This window comes from Trachurus japonicus, chromosome 20, assembly GCF_045865225.1.
Source record: "Trachurus japonicus isolate A0001 chromosome 20, Traja_1.0".
Lineage (NCBI taxonomy): Eukaryota > Metazoa > Chordata > Actinopteri > Carangiformes > Carangidae > Trachurus > Trachurus japonicus.
In genome coordinates, this window is record NC_140926.1 from 2556767 (window position 1) to 2571977 (window position 15211).

The 15211-nt window shown below is 42.0% G+C and overlaps 1 protein-coding gene across 1 annotated transcript in view; it reads left to right on the forward strand.

Annotated features, from left to right (window-relative positions):
- Positions 1 to 335: 335 nt before the first annotated feature.
- The window catches only part of LOC146966178 (reversion-inducing cysteine-rich protein with Kazal motifs-like), a 79032-nt gene continuing 64156 nt past the window's right edge, over positions 336 to 15211 (forward strand). Inside the window, exon 1 of the mRNA XM_085763979.1 lies at positions 336 to 553. Within this exon, the coding sequence (XP_085620105.1) occupies positions 478 to 553 (76 nt within the window). The 5' untranslated portion in view covers positions 336 to 477. The remainder of the gene's footprint in view (positions 554 to 15211) is intronic.

Genomic DNA, 15211 nt, shown 5'->3' on the forward strand with positions numbered 1-15211 from the left:
ACTTTTGGAATTATCGAGGTTTATTCTCTCTGGGTTCGACAACTCCAAAAGTTCTCGAAAACCCTTCCTTGGAGTAGAAAACTGGTGAATGGTCGATTTTGGGTGAAGTGTGAAGTATCCCTTTAAATATAATGTTTGTATCAGAGGTTTATTATGTCAGTGTGTGCGTTAGGCTACACACTCTACATGCAACAGTGGAGTTAGTTAGTGACACCGTTATAATGATTATTATAATGACTGTCTCTCTCTGGGTTGGACCGGGTCTGGTTTGGTACCGTTCTGCGCATGCGCCGTGTGGTCCACTCACAAAACTGGGGGCAGTGGGGAGAGAGAGAGGAAAAGAGAGAGAGAGAGAGAGAGAGAGAGAGAGAGAGAGGGAGGTAGAGAGGTAACAGGGATCCATGGAGCGTGTCACAGAACCGGTGTTTTCCACGTCTTCTTGTCCACGATGCTCCACAGACTTTCAATAATAATAAGATGCGTGTGTGTTTCCAGATTATCCCTTTTTTCCTCTTCGCCTTCCACTTCCACTGCCAGCCGCTCCGCGCTCAGGGTAAGTCCGCCTCTCAGGTCCCTTTCCCCGGGTCCAGACCCCCGGCGCTGCCCGCTGGCATGATGTTAAAGAGCCGCTGGGATGGAAGCAGCAGCTCTGATGATGATGATAGGAACTAAACTTGTTGATGCAGTGACAGCAGCAGCAGCGGAGTTGATTTATTCCCGGGAAAATATGGCGCCAAACTTCCATTCAGAAACGCAACACTTCCACTTTCTACTGCGTGTTTTTGACCCTTTAGATCTCCAAAGAGGAAATATTAAAACATAATCTGATTACTTATGGTTCTGTTGTTAATTCGGCTGCAGTAAAAACCCAACAATCTGCTCTGTTTTTAATAAAAAACAACGAAATGTAAGTTGTTCCCATCGCCGGCTACCGCCCACCGCGGAGCAGCTCGCTGCGAAGGAAGTCACTTGTTGGGGAAAAAAAGTAGAAAAAAACACAGTAAAAGTTGAACATTAGTGTTTTTATTGTGAGCCGAATGAACCAGACTGGCCCTGACATGGACTTCCAGGCTTTAGTCGGTGGTTTTCTGCTGTTTAACTTTGTTTTAAAAGTGAATCAAACACAAACAGTCGTTGTTGGGATTTCTCCTCGAAGAACGCGTCCGTTTTTTTCTGGGAACGACAAGTTTAAAGTTTTGGAGACAAATGTGGGTAATTAAAATAATCATAATAATAATAATTACAACTTTTATCTGTTGTTTTTGGTGAGTTTGTGTTTGAGTTTAACAGTGATTAAAGTCTTTCCCTCTCAGAAGCCGGGATAGGAAGGAAACGGAGCTGACATAGAGGATTGGGGAGAGAAAAAAAAAAGAGGGGGGGTGGGCGTTACCGTTACTATTACCATGGTTACGGACTTCGCGGATAATTTAGCATTTTAACGGCTCATTAGCTTTTAGCTAACGCACCACGCTTCGTTGAGTCGTCCTGCGTTTTAAAACTTATTTCGATAACGAAGGAACTTTTTTTTTTTTTTTACTTCAATTCGGCATCAATCTCGTATTAGCTACCAAAAAAAACACACGATACTCCCATTAAATAGGCTAACTCATGTTTTATAGGCTACGTTATTAAATCTAATTCTTTATTTCAGACACATAGGCCATTTAATGATTAAAAGACAGACAAAGAATGCGAGAAACTAGTTCATTGTCCACTAGCTACTTAACCGTAAGTTACTTTTGCCATTGGAAATACATTTAATATAAACTTATACACATAGGCTATATATAAATAAAGCATTAACTTAAGTAAGGGTCAAGTTAACTAAATGCCAGTGCTTTGGTAACCTGAATGTGAACCGATCAGGGTTGTTATTATGGTATTTTCAGACACCAACACATAAAATGAAACTTTATAGCATCCGTAACAGAACCTGACATGTTGTTATACATTCAGGACACAAACACATTATTCTCCTTTACCCCCCCACCCCACCAAAAAAAAGGAAAATCCACCTTAGCATGCAGAAAGCTATGTTAATTGAAGCCAGGTGCTGCTGCTGAGTGATGTAGTCGGCTCAGCGTCTGTGAAGCTGCCACGGTGAGAAACTGAGAAAGTAAAAAAACACACAGCATGTTCGCAAAAATGTGTATTAGCTTTTTTTTTCTTTTTCTTTTTGATTCACGGTGCTAATGAGTTCACAGGGACTTGTTAAGGCTGTTACACAAACACAGAGGTGTGTGTGTGTTGTGTGTGTGTGTCCTTGAATCTTTGCTTTCACGTGTTAATTGGCTGAGTCAACATGGAGCTGCCACCTCTTCTTTTCTTTTGCTCGTCTGCTGCAACATTTCTGAGCCATTTGGCTACGGCCAGCAGATTTAACATTTAAAAGCAAAGTTTGACTCTCCGGAATTAACATTGTAGATATCAACAACGTCTTTCTGACTGGTCATAATTACATTTTGAATAGTTGGATTTTTTATTCAAGATATCTGTAATTCACTTTTGCCTCTAGTCAAAAAGAACATTTCAGATATCTGCTACTACATTCTTCCTTGGACAATTGTTGTCACTTTAACCATTCATGTGTATGGGGTTTGTCATTACAGATATCTACAGTTCAGTTGCAGATATCCGCTATGTGAATTACAGATATCTGTAACTGAATTACGACTAGTACTAATTCCAGTTACAGATATCTACAACGTCATTTTGACTAGTCAAAACTTAATTACAGATATCCGAAAAGGGACATGTAGATATCTTTAATTGAGGTGAATTAAAGATATCTAGAACTGGAATTATGACTAGTCAGAATCAAATTGTAGATATCTCAAACTGGAATTAGTACTAGTCATAATTCAGTTACAGATATCTGTAATTCACATAGCGGATATCTGCAACTGAATTGTAGATATCTGTAATGACAAACCCCATACACATGAATGGTTAAAGTGACGTCATTTGTCCTATAGGAAGAACGTAGTTGTGGATATCTGACATGACAATTGTGGATAGGAAGAATGTAGTTACAGATATCTGAAATGTTCTTTTTGACTAGAGGCAAAACTGAATTACAGATATCTACAACACATACCAGTCTGGCTTTTAAATGTTAAAATGTCTTGTTGCTATAATTTGGCTTCAGCTGTTATCACGCTCTGCTGTGGAGCCTCCGTGGGCATGGTGGGGTTATAAATTGGTCTAACATGCTGGTGGGTCGGTCTTTGATGTCGAAGTCCACATGGGTGCAGGATGTGGATTTGCTCTGGCTAAATATCACTTTGTACACTTCTTTTTTTTCTTTCTTTCTGGCACATCTGCCTGGAACATGAAAGCAACACGGCTCTCAGATCCTCATTTGGGCCGCACATTGTCTCCAAACGGGGCCTTGCTCTACGCTGCTACGACAGCAATAAAGGTCTTAGGGAAAATCTAGAATCTAGTCGGTGTGATGATGAATAACAGCGCCATGTGGAAAAACCATCCACCGCTGCTTCTTCTCCTTCTTCTGCTGCTTCCTCCTCCGTGTAGAAATTCCTCGCATTTTTTTCTATCGAGTTTTTGCAAAAACTTCTCTCCTTCGTTTTTCTTTCATGTTGCGATTTTTTTTTTTTTTTTTGGTGGTGGAGCTGCAGCCGTGAGAGAATGCATCTGGAACCAATTTGACTCCTCAAAGCAGAAAGGGGAAGAAGGAGGGGAAGGAGGGAAGTGAACGGCAGCCCTTTTCCCTTTTCTCTCCCTCTCCCTCTCTCCGTCCACTGCGAGCGAGGGAACAGGCTGCAGCCCCGCAAACGTAATTACAGTTTAGTGAACACAAGATTAAAGTGCAGCCTCTGGAGTTGAGTTTGGAGTTGAGTTTGGTGGCCGTGCAGCTCGGTGCATGTAGTGATTGTTGAATTGACCATGAAATATAATGTTTTTCCAACCAGCGAAGCTAAATATAAAGATGGAGAAATACACCCAGTGACATTATGAAAGGAAACAACAACAACACGCGTCGCCGCCGCCTGAAAAAATGGTGAAATTAGAGCTATTTTTAATCCAGAACGAGGAGGAGACTTTAATTGTTTCCCAACAACTACAGCAGCTCTGCCCTCCTCCGTTCCCCCGGAGAGACGCCGAGTTCAAAGCCTGTTGCTATCAGCGGCAGGAATCACACTGGAGGTTTACATGCTGGTAAACACAGCCGACATGTCTCAGAGCCACAGGAAGGTTTCAGCGTTCAGCTGCAGATGCGCTGGACGAGCTGGGAGCTTATCATTAAGCTGCAGCTGCTGCACTGGTCTCAGATCTGCATGAAGCACCTGCTGCAGCTCCGAGCACCAACCTGAACCTCCGAGTCCAGGTGAACCGGTGGGTTAAAGTTGATAGTTCACCCAAAATTCAAATTTCATACTCATTATCTCCTCCCCCTCATGTGGACTAAGGGCTGGGAGAAGTTTCAGAGTCCTCCGTGGCTTCTCTGAGTTACAGGGGGTCTCGGCGTAGCAGTGCATGTCCATATGACGGTTGCAAATGGATACCAACTGTCTTCATAACAAAAAGACACACCAAAAAACATCCAGATACCTCCATGCTGCTCGTATGTAATGTCCCTCTTGTATTGAAGCCCCGACATGAGAAATTGTTCTGAAAAAAACTTAAATAAGTCTGTATTTTAAGCTTGTTTGTAGTGGAAGCTCCCAGTGTTGCTCTGCCAGAATCTCGCGCGATTTGCAGAGTCGTGAACTGAGTGTCAATGCAAATCACACGAGATTTGGACGGACCAGGAAGAGCAACACTGGGAGCTTCCGCTACAAACAAGCTTAAAATATAGACTTATTTAATATTTTTCGTAACAATTTCTCATGTCGGGGCTTCAATACAAGAGGGACATTACATACGAGCAGCATGGAGGTATTTGGATGTTTTTTGGTGTGTCTTTTTGTTATGAAGACAGTTGGTATCCATTTGCAACTGTTATATGGACATGCACTGCTACGCCGAGACCCCCTGTAACTCAGAGAAGCCACGGAGGACTCTGAAACTTCTCCCAGCCCTTAGTCCACATGAGGGGGGGGGGAGATAATGACTGAAATTTGAATTTTGGGTGAACTATCTCTTTAACCACAGCATCACCGAGCCTTCACCACAGCGTCTGACGGTGGTTTAGTTCCACTTTAATGCAGCTGAAGTGTGGAGAAAACACAGTTTTTCCATCTGTTTATTTGTTCATCTTTACGACAAAACCAAGAACATGAAGCATCTTCTTGTTTGAGTGACGTTAAATCACCGTAACGTTGTTTAACTTTATGTTGTTACAAGATGAAAAACGTTCATAATGGTTCGTTGCAGCTGAAGTTGTGATTTGAATAGAATATCCTCTGTTTCATTTTCATGGCTTCTCTCTGGAGTTTTAGTAACAACAGGTCGGTGTCAGCCAATCAGAAGAGAGGAGGAGGCTCTGAGTTTGACGGCTTTGCTGTTGTGACATCACAAAGTGACAGGAAGTCCTGACGGCTGGTTTTTAAAGGCTCAGTTTCTGAATACAGGGTGTGTGCATTTCTCTGTGGACTGAGGCTTTGATACTTTCACAGTATTAATATAGAACCTAGAGCTGCTTTATAATCACACTACACATGGACATCTACCTTTATACTGTATGGAGCTTTAACACAAACATCTACCTTTATACTGTATGGAGCTTTAACACAAACATCTACCTTTATACTGTATGGAGCTTTAACACAAACATCTACCTTTATACTGTGTGGAGCTTTAATACAAACATCTACCTTTATACTGTATGGAGCTTTAATACAAACATCTACCTTTATACTGTATGGAGCTTTAACACAAACATCTACCTTTATACTGTATGGAGCTTTAACACAAACATCTACCTTTATACTGTATGGAGCTTTAACACAAACATCTACCTTTATACCGTAATGTCTAGCTTTATGAATGAACTTTTTCTCCTGGATTTCAAAAGCAAAGAGCATTTTAATTTCTTAGTGATTATTTTCTTACAGCAACAAGATGAACAAACTGATCTCAGTGTGTTTTAACGTATAGACGGAGAGGACACGATGTCCAGACGTCCAGACGTCCAGGGCTCGGGTCTCGTCCCCCTGTAGCTATTGACTCTATTAGAAATAAATAAAGGGCTATTCCAGGATAATTACATTTTCTGCTCATTTCCTGAAGCTCCTCTGCTCCTCTTCATGTTATGACAGACAGACATGCTTCAGTATATTTATCTCTGAAACAAAAGCTTTTCCCAGAAGCTCCTCTGCTAGAAATGCAATTAAACTGTGACTCTGCACAATCAAACTTTATTTTCCATTTAATTTTTTTTAATGGGCTGCAGCTGGTTATTTGTAGACTCGACCAGTTTGAGTCAGAACCACAGAGAACCATGAAGAACATGGTCCATCAGATGATTGTTTAGTTTTGAAGGAGACGAGGGAAAGACGACAGGAAACAAAGACGTCTTCTCTGTTTTTTTTAATGTTTTTATCATTTTTTTTATCAATATATTTAATTGAAAACATTAAAATGAGATGTAATAATCAAAAAAGTAACATAGATACATGAACAAAGTCAAGTAAGAATAGGATTAAATAGAAAGCTTAAAGTAGCCTACTGATAAATGTAGTAGAGTGGCTGTTTTCGAAACCCAGTTTCCCAGAATGCATTTCACAGCAACCGGTAGCGGTAGCTGTAAAACAGGCTAAAAGCTGTTTTATTTCCCGCTCTAGCGCTGTTATTATGTAACTTTATTAAGTTTTAATATGTTTTCATGTGAGAAAGTAACTGTTTAAATCCCAGTGACCGCGATATCACAGTTACAGCAGCCGGTCTGCAGAGCTGCTCGGCCGGCCAACCTCCGTCGTCATCCCGGGGGGAGAAAACCATCACTAATTAACTTACCCGCAGGTTTTTTAGAGGTGATTGACATGATTATTTCATAGCAATAGGCGAATTTGCCAAAATGTTGAATGTTGAGTGTTTGTTTGTGGTGTTAGTTTAAAGACCGGTGCAGAGTCCTGGGATTGGAAATCCTGTTTTAGTTTTATGGTTTTTAAACGACGGCTCTGAAGATAGGTATCTATGAAATATTGAAAACTCTCCTGTTTTCACTAGTTTTAAATTTTCATTATTTTCACCTCAAGATAAGATGAAACCCGTCCGTTCACATCTCTCTTTACACCTTGCTAGCATCTCCAGTGTCCACATTGAGATCTGTTTGAGATCTGATCACATAGCCTATTTACGCGTGTAAATTAAAAAAGAAACGCAGTCGCTGTCCACCAGGCTATAGTTTGTTTTGGAAACTGCAGCGCACCTCGAAGGTGTATTTCCGCCCGCATAGTTGTCTGCGGATACTAAAGGACGCATTAGCCTACTATTACAGTTGTGTTCAATGTGGTCACAATGCGTCGAGGCTGAGTTTGTGGAAAATGTTCTAATCTCTTGTGAAAACAGACTTTACTGATACAGACGAATTGTTTTGGAGCTTAAAGGGCAACTTCGGTTTTTTTCAACCTGGGCCCTGTTTTCATATGTTTTTCTGTGTATGTGAGTGATGGATAATACTTTTATTGAGGTGGCTGCAGCATTGAGCCGGGCAGGCAGCCTGCAGCCCAGCTAACGCTCTTCCACGGGGCAAGTGGCTCCCGTCAAAGTTCAACCTATAAACGGGCATTTGTTTCAAGCTGACAGACTCAGATAGTTACAATGAGTAACTATCTGACAACATACTAGAAAGGAGAAATGAACGTGTCTCTACCTTTAGCACGTCTCTTCTTCTGACTGGCAGTAGTCATCCTGGTCCAAGTGGTCACAGCAGACCCTGTGGTCGGCACGGCGACGGCGTAGTGCATCCACAGGAGTGTTAGCATCCATTTGTAGCACAGCTAACTGTTAGCCCTAACTTGTGAAAGCTCTGTGAAAGCTGCGTGAAGAGCAGCCCAACATTTTGTTGTTACAATTTGCAAATTCTCCGGTCGTCTCTCTTCACCTCAGTCAGGTAACAGTAGCCTAGCTATTCCCCACTGGTGTTTTGCCGCGAGTTATCGCAAGATTTCAGAACGAGATTTCTGGCGTGGTGAGATTTGGACACAGATCACAGCAAACAGCGACCTCCAGCTAAAGGTACTAGAGACTATTACGTTCATTTCTCCTTTCTAGTGTGTTGTCGGACACTCATTGTAACTATCTGAGCCTGTCAGTGTGAAACAAATGCCCATTTATAGGGCGAACTTTGACTGGAGCCACTTGCCCCGTGGTAGAGCGTTAGCTGGGCTGCAGGCTGCCTGCCGGGCTCAATACTGCAGCCACCTCAATAAAAGTATTATCCATCACTCACATATACAGAAAAACATATGAAAACAGGGCCCAGGATGAAAAAAACCGAAGTTGCCCTTTAAAGTTGGTTCACCAAAGTTTAAGGTTCATAAAAATAGCACAACATGTGAATAAAATAGTGAAATAAATCACTCAGTTTGAGTTAAATCCAAGGATATGGGAGTCAACGGATTTATGTTCCTTATCACACGGGTTTTAGCAGAAACATCCAGATATGTGAAGTCAGTTTTTCTTTCTGACAAACGTCTTGTTTATTCTCGGTGTTGTGAGCCTGGAGGAACAGCAGCAGCTCTGTGAGCCGGAGTAGCCGGAGGATCGGCTGCTGCTGCTCCCATGAACACGAACGTTTATCAGCAGTAAATCTACAGCGTGTCATCCTGACAGCTCCATAAAACTCTCCAACACTCTGCAGCCATGAGAAATCTTCTAGCTGCATGGGACAAAGAAGTTCTCTGTGGCAGCGTTCGGCCCCGCGGCCCCAAGGCCTGATGGGAAATAAATACAGAAAAACATAAATATTGAAAAAACAACATGGATTTCAACAGTTAGAAGAGAATAAACCTCCGTCTTTATAGATGAATGATAAAGAGAAGAGAGGAGAAGAAACAGCTTTTTAATCCTTCTGTCGTCCTTCTGGGTCAAATTGACCCAATCTGTTCCCTTCCTCCATCCTTCCTTCTTTTCTTCCTTTCTCTCTTCCTTCTTTCCTCCCATATTTACCTTCTACCTTCCTTGAACAAATCTGTTTCTTTCCCCTCTCTATCTTTCCTTCCTTTTTCCCTTCCTTCTTTCTACAATCCTTTTTCCCTCCCTTCCTTCCTTCTTTCCCTTCGTCCTTCCTTGAATGAATCTGTTTCCTCCCTCCATCTATCTTTCCTTCCTTTTTCCCTTCCTTCTTTCTACAATCCTTTTTCCGTTACTTCCTTCCCTTCGTCCTTACTTCTTCTTCCTCCCTCTTTTGATCCAATTGACCCAATCTGTTCCCTCCCTCCATCTATCTTTCCTTTCCTTTCCCCTTCCTTCTTTCCTCCCATCTTTCCATTTGTCCTTCCTTCCTTCCTTCATTCCTTCCTTCCTTCTTTCCTCCCTTAATTCTTTCCCTTCTTCCTTCCTTGAACGAATCTGTTTCCTCCCTCCCTCCATCTTTCCTTCCTTCTTTTTACAATCCTTTTTCCCTCCCTTCCTTCCTTCTTTCCCTTCGTCCTTCCTTGAACGAATCTGTTCCCTCCCTCCATCTGTCCTTCCCCTTTCCCTCCCTTCCTTCCCTTCGTCCTTACTTCTTCCTTCCTTTTTGACCCAATTGACCCAATCTGTTCCCTTCCTCCATCCTTCCTTCTTTCCTTCCTTCTTTCTACAATCCTTTTTTCCCTTCCTTCTTTCCCTTTGTCCTTCCTTGAACAAATCTGTTCTCTCCCTCCATCTTTCCTTCCTTTTTCCCTCCCTTCCTTCCCTTTGTCCTTACTTCTTCCTTCCTTTTTGACCCAATCTGTTCCCTCCCTCCATCTTTCCTTCCTTTTTCCCTCCCTTCCTTCCTTCTTTCCCTTCTTCCTTCCTTGAACAAATCTGTTTCCTCCCTTCATCTTTCCTTCCCTTTTCCCTCCCTTCTTTCCCTTCGTTCGTCCTTCTTTTTGACCCAATTGACCCAATCTGTTTCCTCCCTCCATCTTTCCACCCTTTTTCCCTCCCTTCCTTCCTTCTTTCCCTTCGTCCTTCCTTGAACGAATCTGTTCCCTCCATCTTTCCTTCCTTTTTCCCTCCCTTCCTTCCCTTTGTCCTTACTTCTTCCTTCCTTTTTGACCCAATTGACCCAATCTGTTCCCTCCCTCCATCTGTCTTTCCTTCCTTCTTTCCTTCCTTTCTCCCCTCCATCTTTCCACCCTTTTTCCCTCCCTTCCTTCCTTCTTTCCCTTCGTCCTTTCTTGAATGAATCTGTTCCCTCCCTCCACCTTTCCTTCCTTTTTCCCTCCCTTCCTTCCCTTCGTCTTTACTTCTTCCTTCCCTTTTGACCCAATTGACCCAATCTGTTCCCTTCCTCCATCCTTCCTTCTTTCCACAATCCCTTTTCCGTTACTTCCTTCCCTTCGTCCTTACTTCTTCTTCCTTCCTCTTTTGATCCAATTGACCTGATCCGTTCCCTATTCCTCCATCTTTCTTTCCTTCCCTTTTCCCTTCCTTCTTTCCTCCCTTCTTTCCCTTCTTCCTTCCTTGAACGAATCTGCTCCCTCCATCTTTCCTTCCTTTTTCCCTTCCTTCTTTCTACAATCCTTTTTCCCTCCCTTCCTTCCTTCTTTCCCTTCGTCCTTCCTTGAATTAATCTGTTCCCTCCCTCCATCTATCTTTCCTTCCCTTTCCCCTTCCTTCTTTCCTCCCATCTTTCCATTTGTCCTTCCTTCCTTCCTTCATTCCTTCATTCCTTCCTTCTTTCCTCCCTTAATTCTTTCCCTTCTTCCTTCCTTGAACAAATCTGTTTCCTCCCTCCCTCCATCTTTCCTTCCTTCTTTTTACAATCCTTTTTCCCTCCCTTCCTTCCTTCTTTCCCTTCGTCCTTCCTTGAACGAATCTGTTCCCTCCCTCCATCTGTCCTTCCCCTTTCCCTCCCTTCCTTCCCTTCGTCCTTACTTCTTCCTTCCTTTTTGACCCAATTGACCCAATCTGTTCCCTCCCTCCCTTCCTCCATCCTTCCTTCTTTCCTTCCTTCTTTCTACAATCCTTTTTTCCCTTCCTTCTTTCCCTTTGTCCTTCCTTGAACAAATCTGTTCTCTCCCTCCATCTTTCCTTCCTTTTTCCCTCCCTTCCTTCCCTTCGTCCTTACTTCTTCCTTCCTTTTTGACCCAATCTGTTCCCTCCCTCCATCTTTCCTTCCTGTTTCCCTCCCTTCCTTCCTTCTTTCCCTTCTTCCTTCCTTGAACAAATCTGTTTCCTCCCTTCATCTTTCCTTCCCTTTTCCCTCCCTTCCTTCCCTTCGTCCGTCCTTCTTTTTGACCCAATCTGTTCCCTCCCTCCATCTTTCCTTCCTGTTTCCCTCCCTTCCTTCCTTCTTTCCCTTCATCCTTCCTTGAACAAATCTGCTCCCTCCATCTTTCCTTCCTTTTTCCCTCCCTTCCTTCCCTTCGTCCTTACTTCTTCCTTCCTTTTTGACCCAATCTGTTCCCTCCCTCCATCTATCTTTCCTTCCTTTTTCCCTTCCTTCTTTCTACAGTCCTTTTTCCCTCCCTTCCTTCCTTCTTTCCCTTCGTCCTTCCTTGAACAAATCTGTTCCCTCCCTCCATCTTTCCTTCCCTTCGTCCTTACTTCTTCCTTCCTTTTTGACCCAATCTGTTCCCTCCCTCCATCTTTCTTTCTTTCCTTCCCTTTTCCCTTCCTTCTTTCCTCCCTTCCTTCCTTCTTTCCCTTCGTCCTTCCTTGAACAAATGTTTCCTCCCTCCATCTTTCCTTCCTTTTTCCCTCTCTTCCTTCCCTTCGTCTTTACTTCTTCCTTCCTTTTTGGCCCAATCTGTTCCCTCTCTCCATCTTTCCTTCCTTTTTCCCTTCCTTCCTCCCTTCCTTCCCTTCGTCCTTACTTCTTCCTTCCTTTTTGACCCAGTTGACCTGATCCGTTCCTTCCCTCCATCTTTCTTTCCTTCCTTTTCCCCTTCCTCCTTTCTAAAACCCTTTCCCCCTCCCTTCCTTCCTTCTTTCCCTTCGTCCTTCCTTGAACGAATCTGCTTCCTCCATCTTTTCCTCCCTTCCTTCCCTTCGTCCTTACTTTTTCCTTCCTTTTTGACCCAACTGACCCAATCTGTTCCCTCCCTCCATCCTTCCTTCTTTCCTTCCTTTTTCCCTTCCTTCTTTCCTCCCATCTTTCCCTTCGTCCTTCCTTCCTTCCTTCCGTCCTTCCTTCCTTGACCCAGTAGGTTAACCCGTTATCTATGACGGTGTTGAAACGTTCAGTGAAGCAGGATTATAACTGAACACCATGACTCAGCATCTGGACTCGGCGCTGAAGGAAAGCAGATTATTATTATTCTCTGGACTCAGTTCAGACTCCACTTGGCTGCAATTAGTCTCCAGCCGCCTGTCAGCACTTATACACTTTTATCTCCGTCTTCATAAAGTTTCTTTTTTTTTCATGTTACAAAATGTTCAAATTTAAGAACAAACTCTGGAAAACAAAACAGGACGAAGATACAATACGTGCAGAAACTGATTTGTAAAAGATAAGAATCATGATTCATATGTTAATCATCTATGTATAAGGTTATGGTTAGAGCTGCAACGATTCATCGATTAATCGACCAATAATAGATTATTAAATGAATCGTCAACTATTCTGATAATCTAATAATCAGTTTGAGTCGTTTTTTTTAAAGAAAAAAAGTCCAGATTCTCTGATTCCAGCTTCTTCATTGTGAATATTTCTGGTTTCTTTGTTCCTTTATGACGATAAACGGAGTCTCTTCTTTCTTTCTTTCTTTCTTTCTTTCTTTCTTTCTTTCTTTCTTTCTTTCTTTCTTTCTTTCTTTCTTTCTTTCTTTCTTTCTTTCTTTCTGCCCCTCTCTCTGTCTTTTTCTTTCTTCCTTTCTTTCTTTCTACACCCTTTCTCTGTCTTTTTACTCCTTTCTTTCATTGTTTTTTTCTTTCTTTCTATCCCTCTCTCTGTCTTTTTCTTTCTTTCTTTCCTTCTTTCTGCCCCTCTCTCTGTCTTTTTCTTTCTTCCTTTCTTTCTTTCTACCCCCTTTCTCTGTCTTTTTACTCCTTTCTTTCTTTCTTTCTTCCTTTCTACACACTTTCTCTGTCTTTTTACTCCTTTCTTTCTTTCTACCCCCTTTCTCTGTCGTTTTACTCCTTTCTTTCTTTCTTTCTACCCCCTTTCTCTGTCTTTTTACTCCTTTCTTTCTTTCTACCCCCTTTCTCTGTCTTTTTACTCATTTCTTTCTACCCCCTTTCTCTGTCTTTTTACTCCTTTCTTTCTTTCTTTCTACCCCCCTTCTCTGTCGTTTTGCTTCCTCCTTCAGCTGTTTTCAGCATTCACACATATTTCCTTCAGGAAACGCTGTGTTTTTCTAGTTATTATTATTATTATATATCAGGTGGCCGTTGTGGGCGGAGCTTCAGGTGTGTGACAGGTAAACCGGGGGGGAGGGGCCTCTCATCTGTTTCCATGGTGACGGTAGCATTGAACAGGCCCCTCCCGCTCCTCCACAGTCCACACGACCACATGCATCTCATTATGTCATTTCACATCACACACACACACACACACACACACACACACACACACACACACACACACTGCAGGTCAGGTTTGTGTCTGCCTTTGATTCTGGTAATTGAATATGAAATGAGGGGAGAAGGGATGCAGTCTGTGTGTGTGTGTGTGTGTGTGTGTGTGTGTGTGTGTGTGTGTGTGTGTGTGTGTGTGTGTCAGACATCTGCTCTTTCTCTGATAGGATTCAGGTGTGTGAAGGATTTTATTTAGTGTGTGTGTGTGACGTTTTACTCAGTCGGTCCACACCTGGTCAACATCTGCCTGGGCTGCTCACTCCATCTCCTTACATAACAACACACACACACACACACACACACACACACACACACACACACACACACACACACACACACACACACACACACACACACACACACACTTTGAACAAGGGGGCGGAGGCACTCAACAGGTGTGACAGGTGTGTGGTTGATGAGGACGGGATCATCAGCTGTAGGGCTGCAACTACACTGCAAAAACTCAAAATCTTTCCAAGAATATTTGTCTTATTTCTTGTCAAAATGTCTCATTTCTAGTCAAAACTAATCTCTTTCCACTTTAAATAAGACTCATCACCTAAAAATTAACTTGTTTTTAGATCATTTTCACTTGTTTCAAGCTAATTTTCACTTGAAATGAGTAGAAAAATCTGCCAGTGAAAGCAAGTTTTTTGTGCTTGTAATAAGAAAGAAAAACTTGCTCCACTATCAGATTTTTCTACTTATTTCAAGTGAAAATGTGCTTGAAAGAAGTAAAAAGTGTCTAAAAACAAGCTGCTTTTTATGTGATGAGTCTTATTTTAAGTAGAATGAGATTTGTTTTGACTGGAAATAATACAAATATTCTTGGTAAGATATTTAAGTTTTTGCAGTGTAACGATTATTTTTCATTATTGATTAATTTGTCGATCGTTTGGTCAATTAAATGTCTAAAAACATCATCAGTGTTTCTCAAACCACCAGACGACATCGTCCTCAAATGTCTTGTTTTGTCCACAAACCAAAGAGAGACTCAGTTTATTGTCATAAAGGAACAAAGAAACCAGAAATATTCACATTGAAGAAGCTGGAATCAGAGAATCTGGACTTTTTTTCTTTAAAAACGACTCAAACTGATTATTAGATTATCAGAATAGTTGACGATTAATAATAATAATCGATTATTGTGCGATTAATTGTTACGGCTCTAACAGTTAGTTGGAGACAGAGACACTGTTATTGATCTGTAGTGAACAGCTCATTATATACACCTATTATTATTATTACGTCCCACGTCCACTAAAGGGCATTTCAACCAAATCTGTTATGTAACAAACTTAAGTTTTACCAACTCAATAAGAAGGGAAACATATTATAAGTAGTGGTGCAACGGATCACAGTCGATCAGTGATGTGTTCGGGGTCCGCAGCCAAATAAACGGGCAATTAAAAAACTCATATAGTTCATATATTTGAAGCTGCAGCGTGAACGTTGTGACACACGTCGTTCATTTGCGTCGTTGCAGAAGGAACGCGTTGGAACGACAGTTTTCTCCTTCGAATGTTCTCATCTTTAAAATAATTTCAATTCTGTTTGAATAATGAAGTTTGTTCTTTGCTCTAGTTGTTGCTGT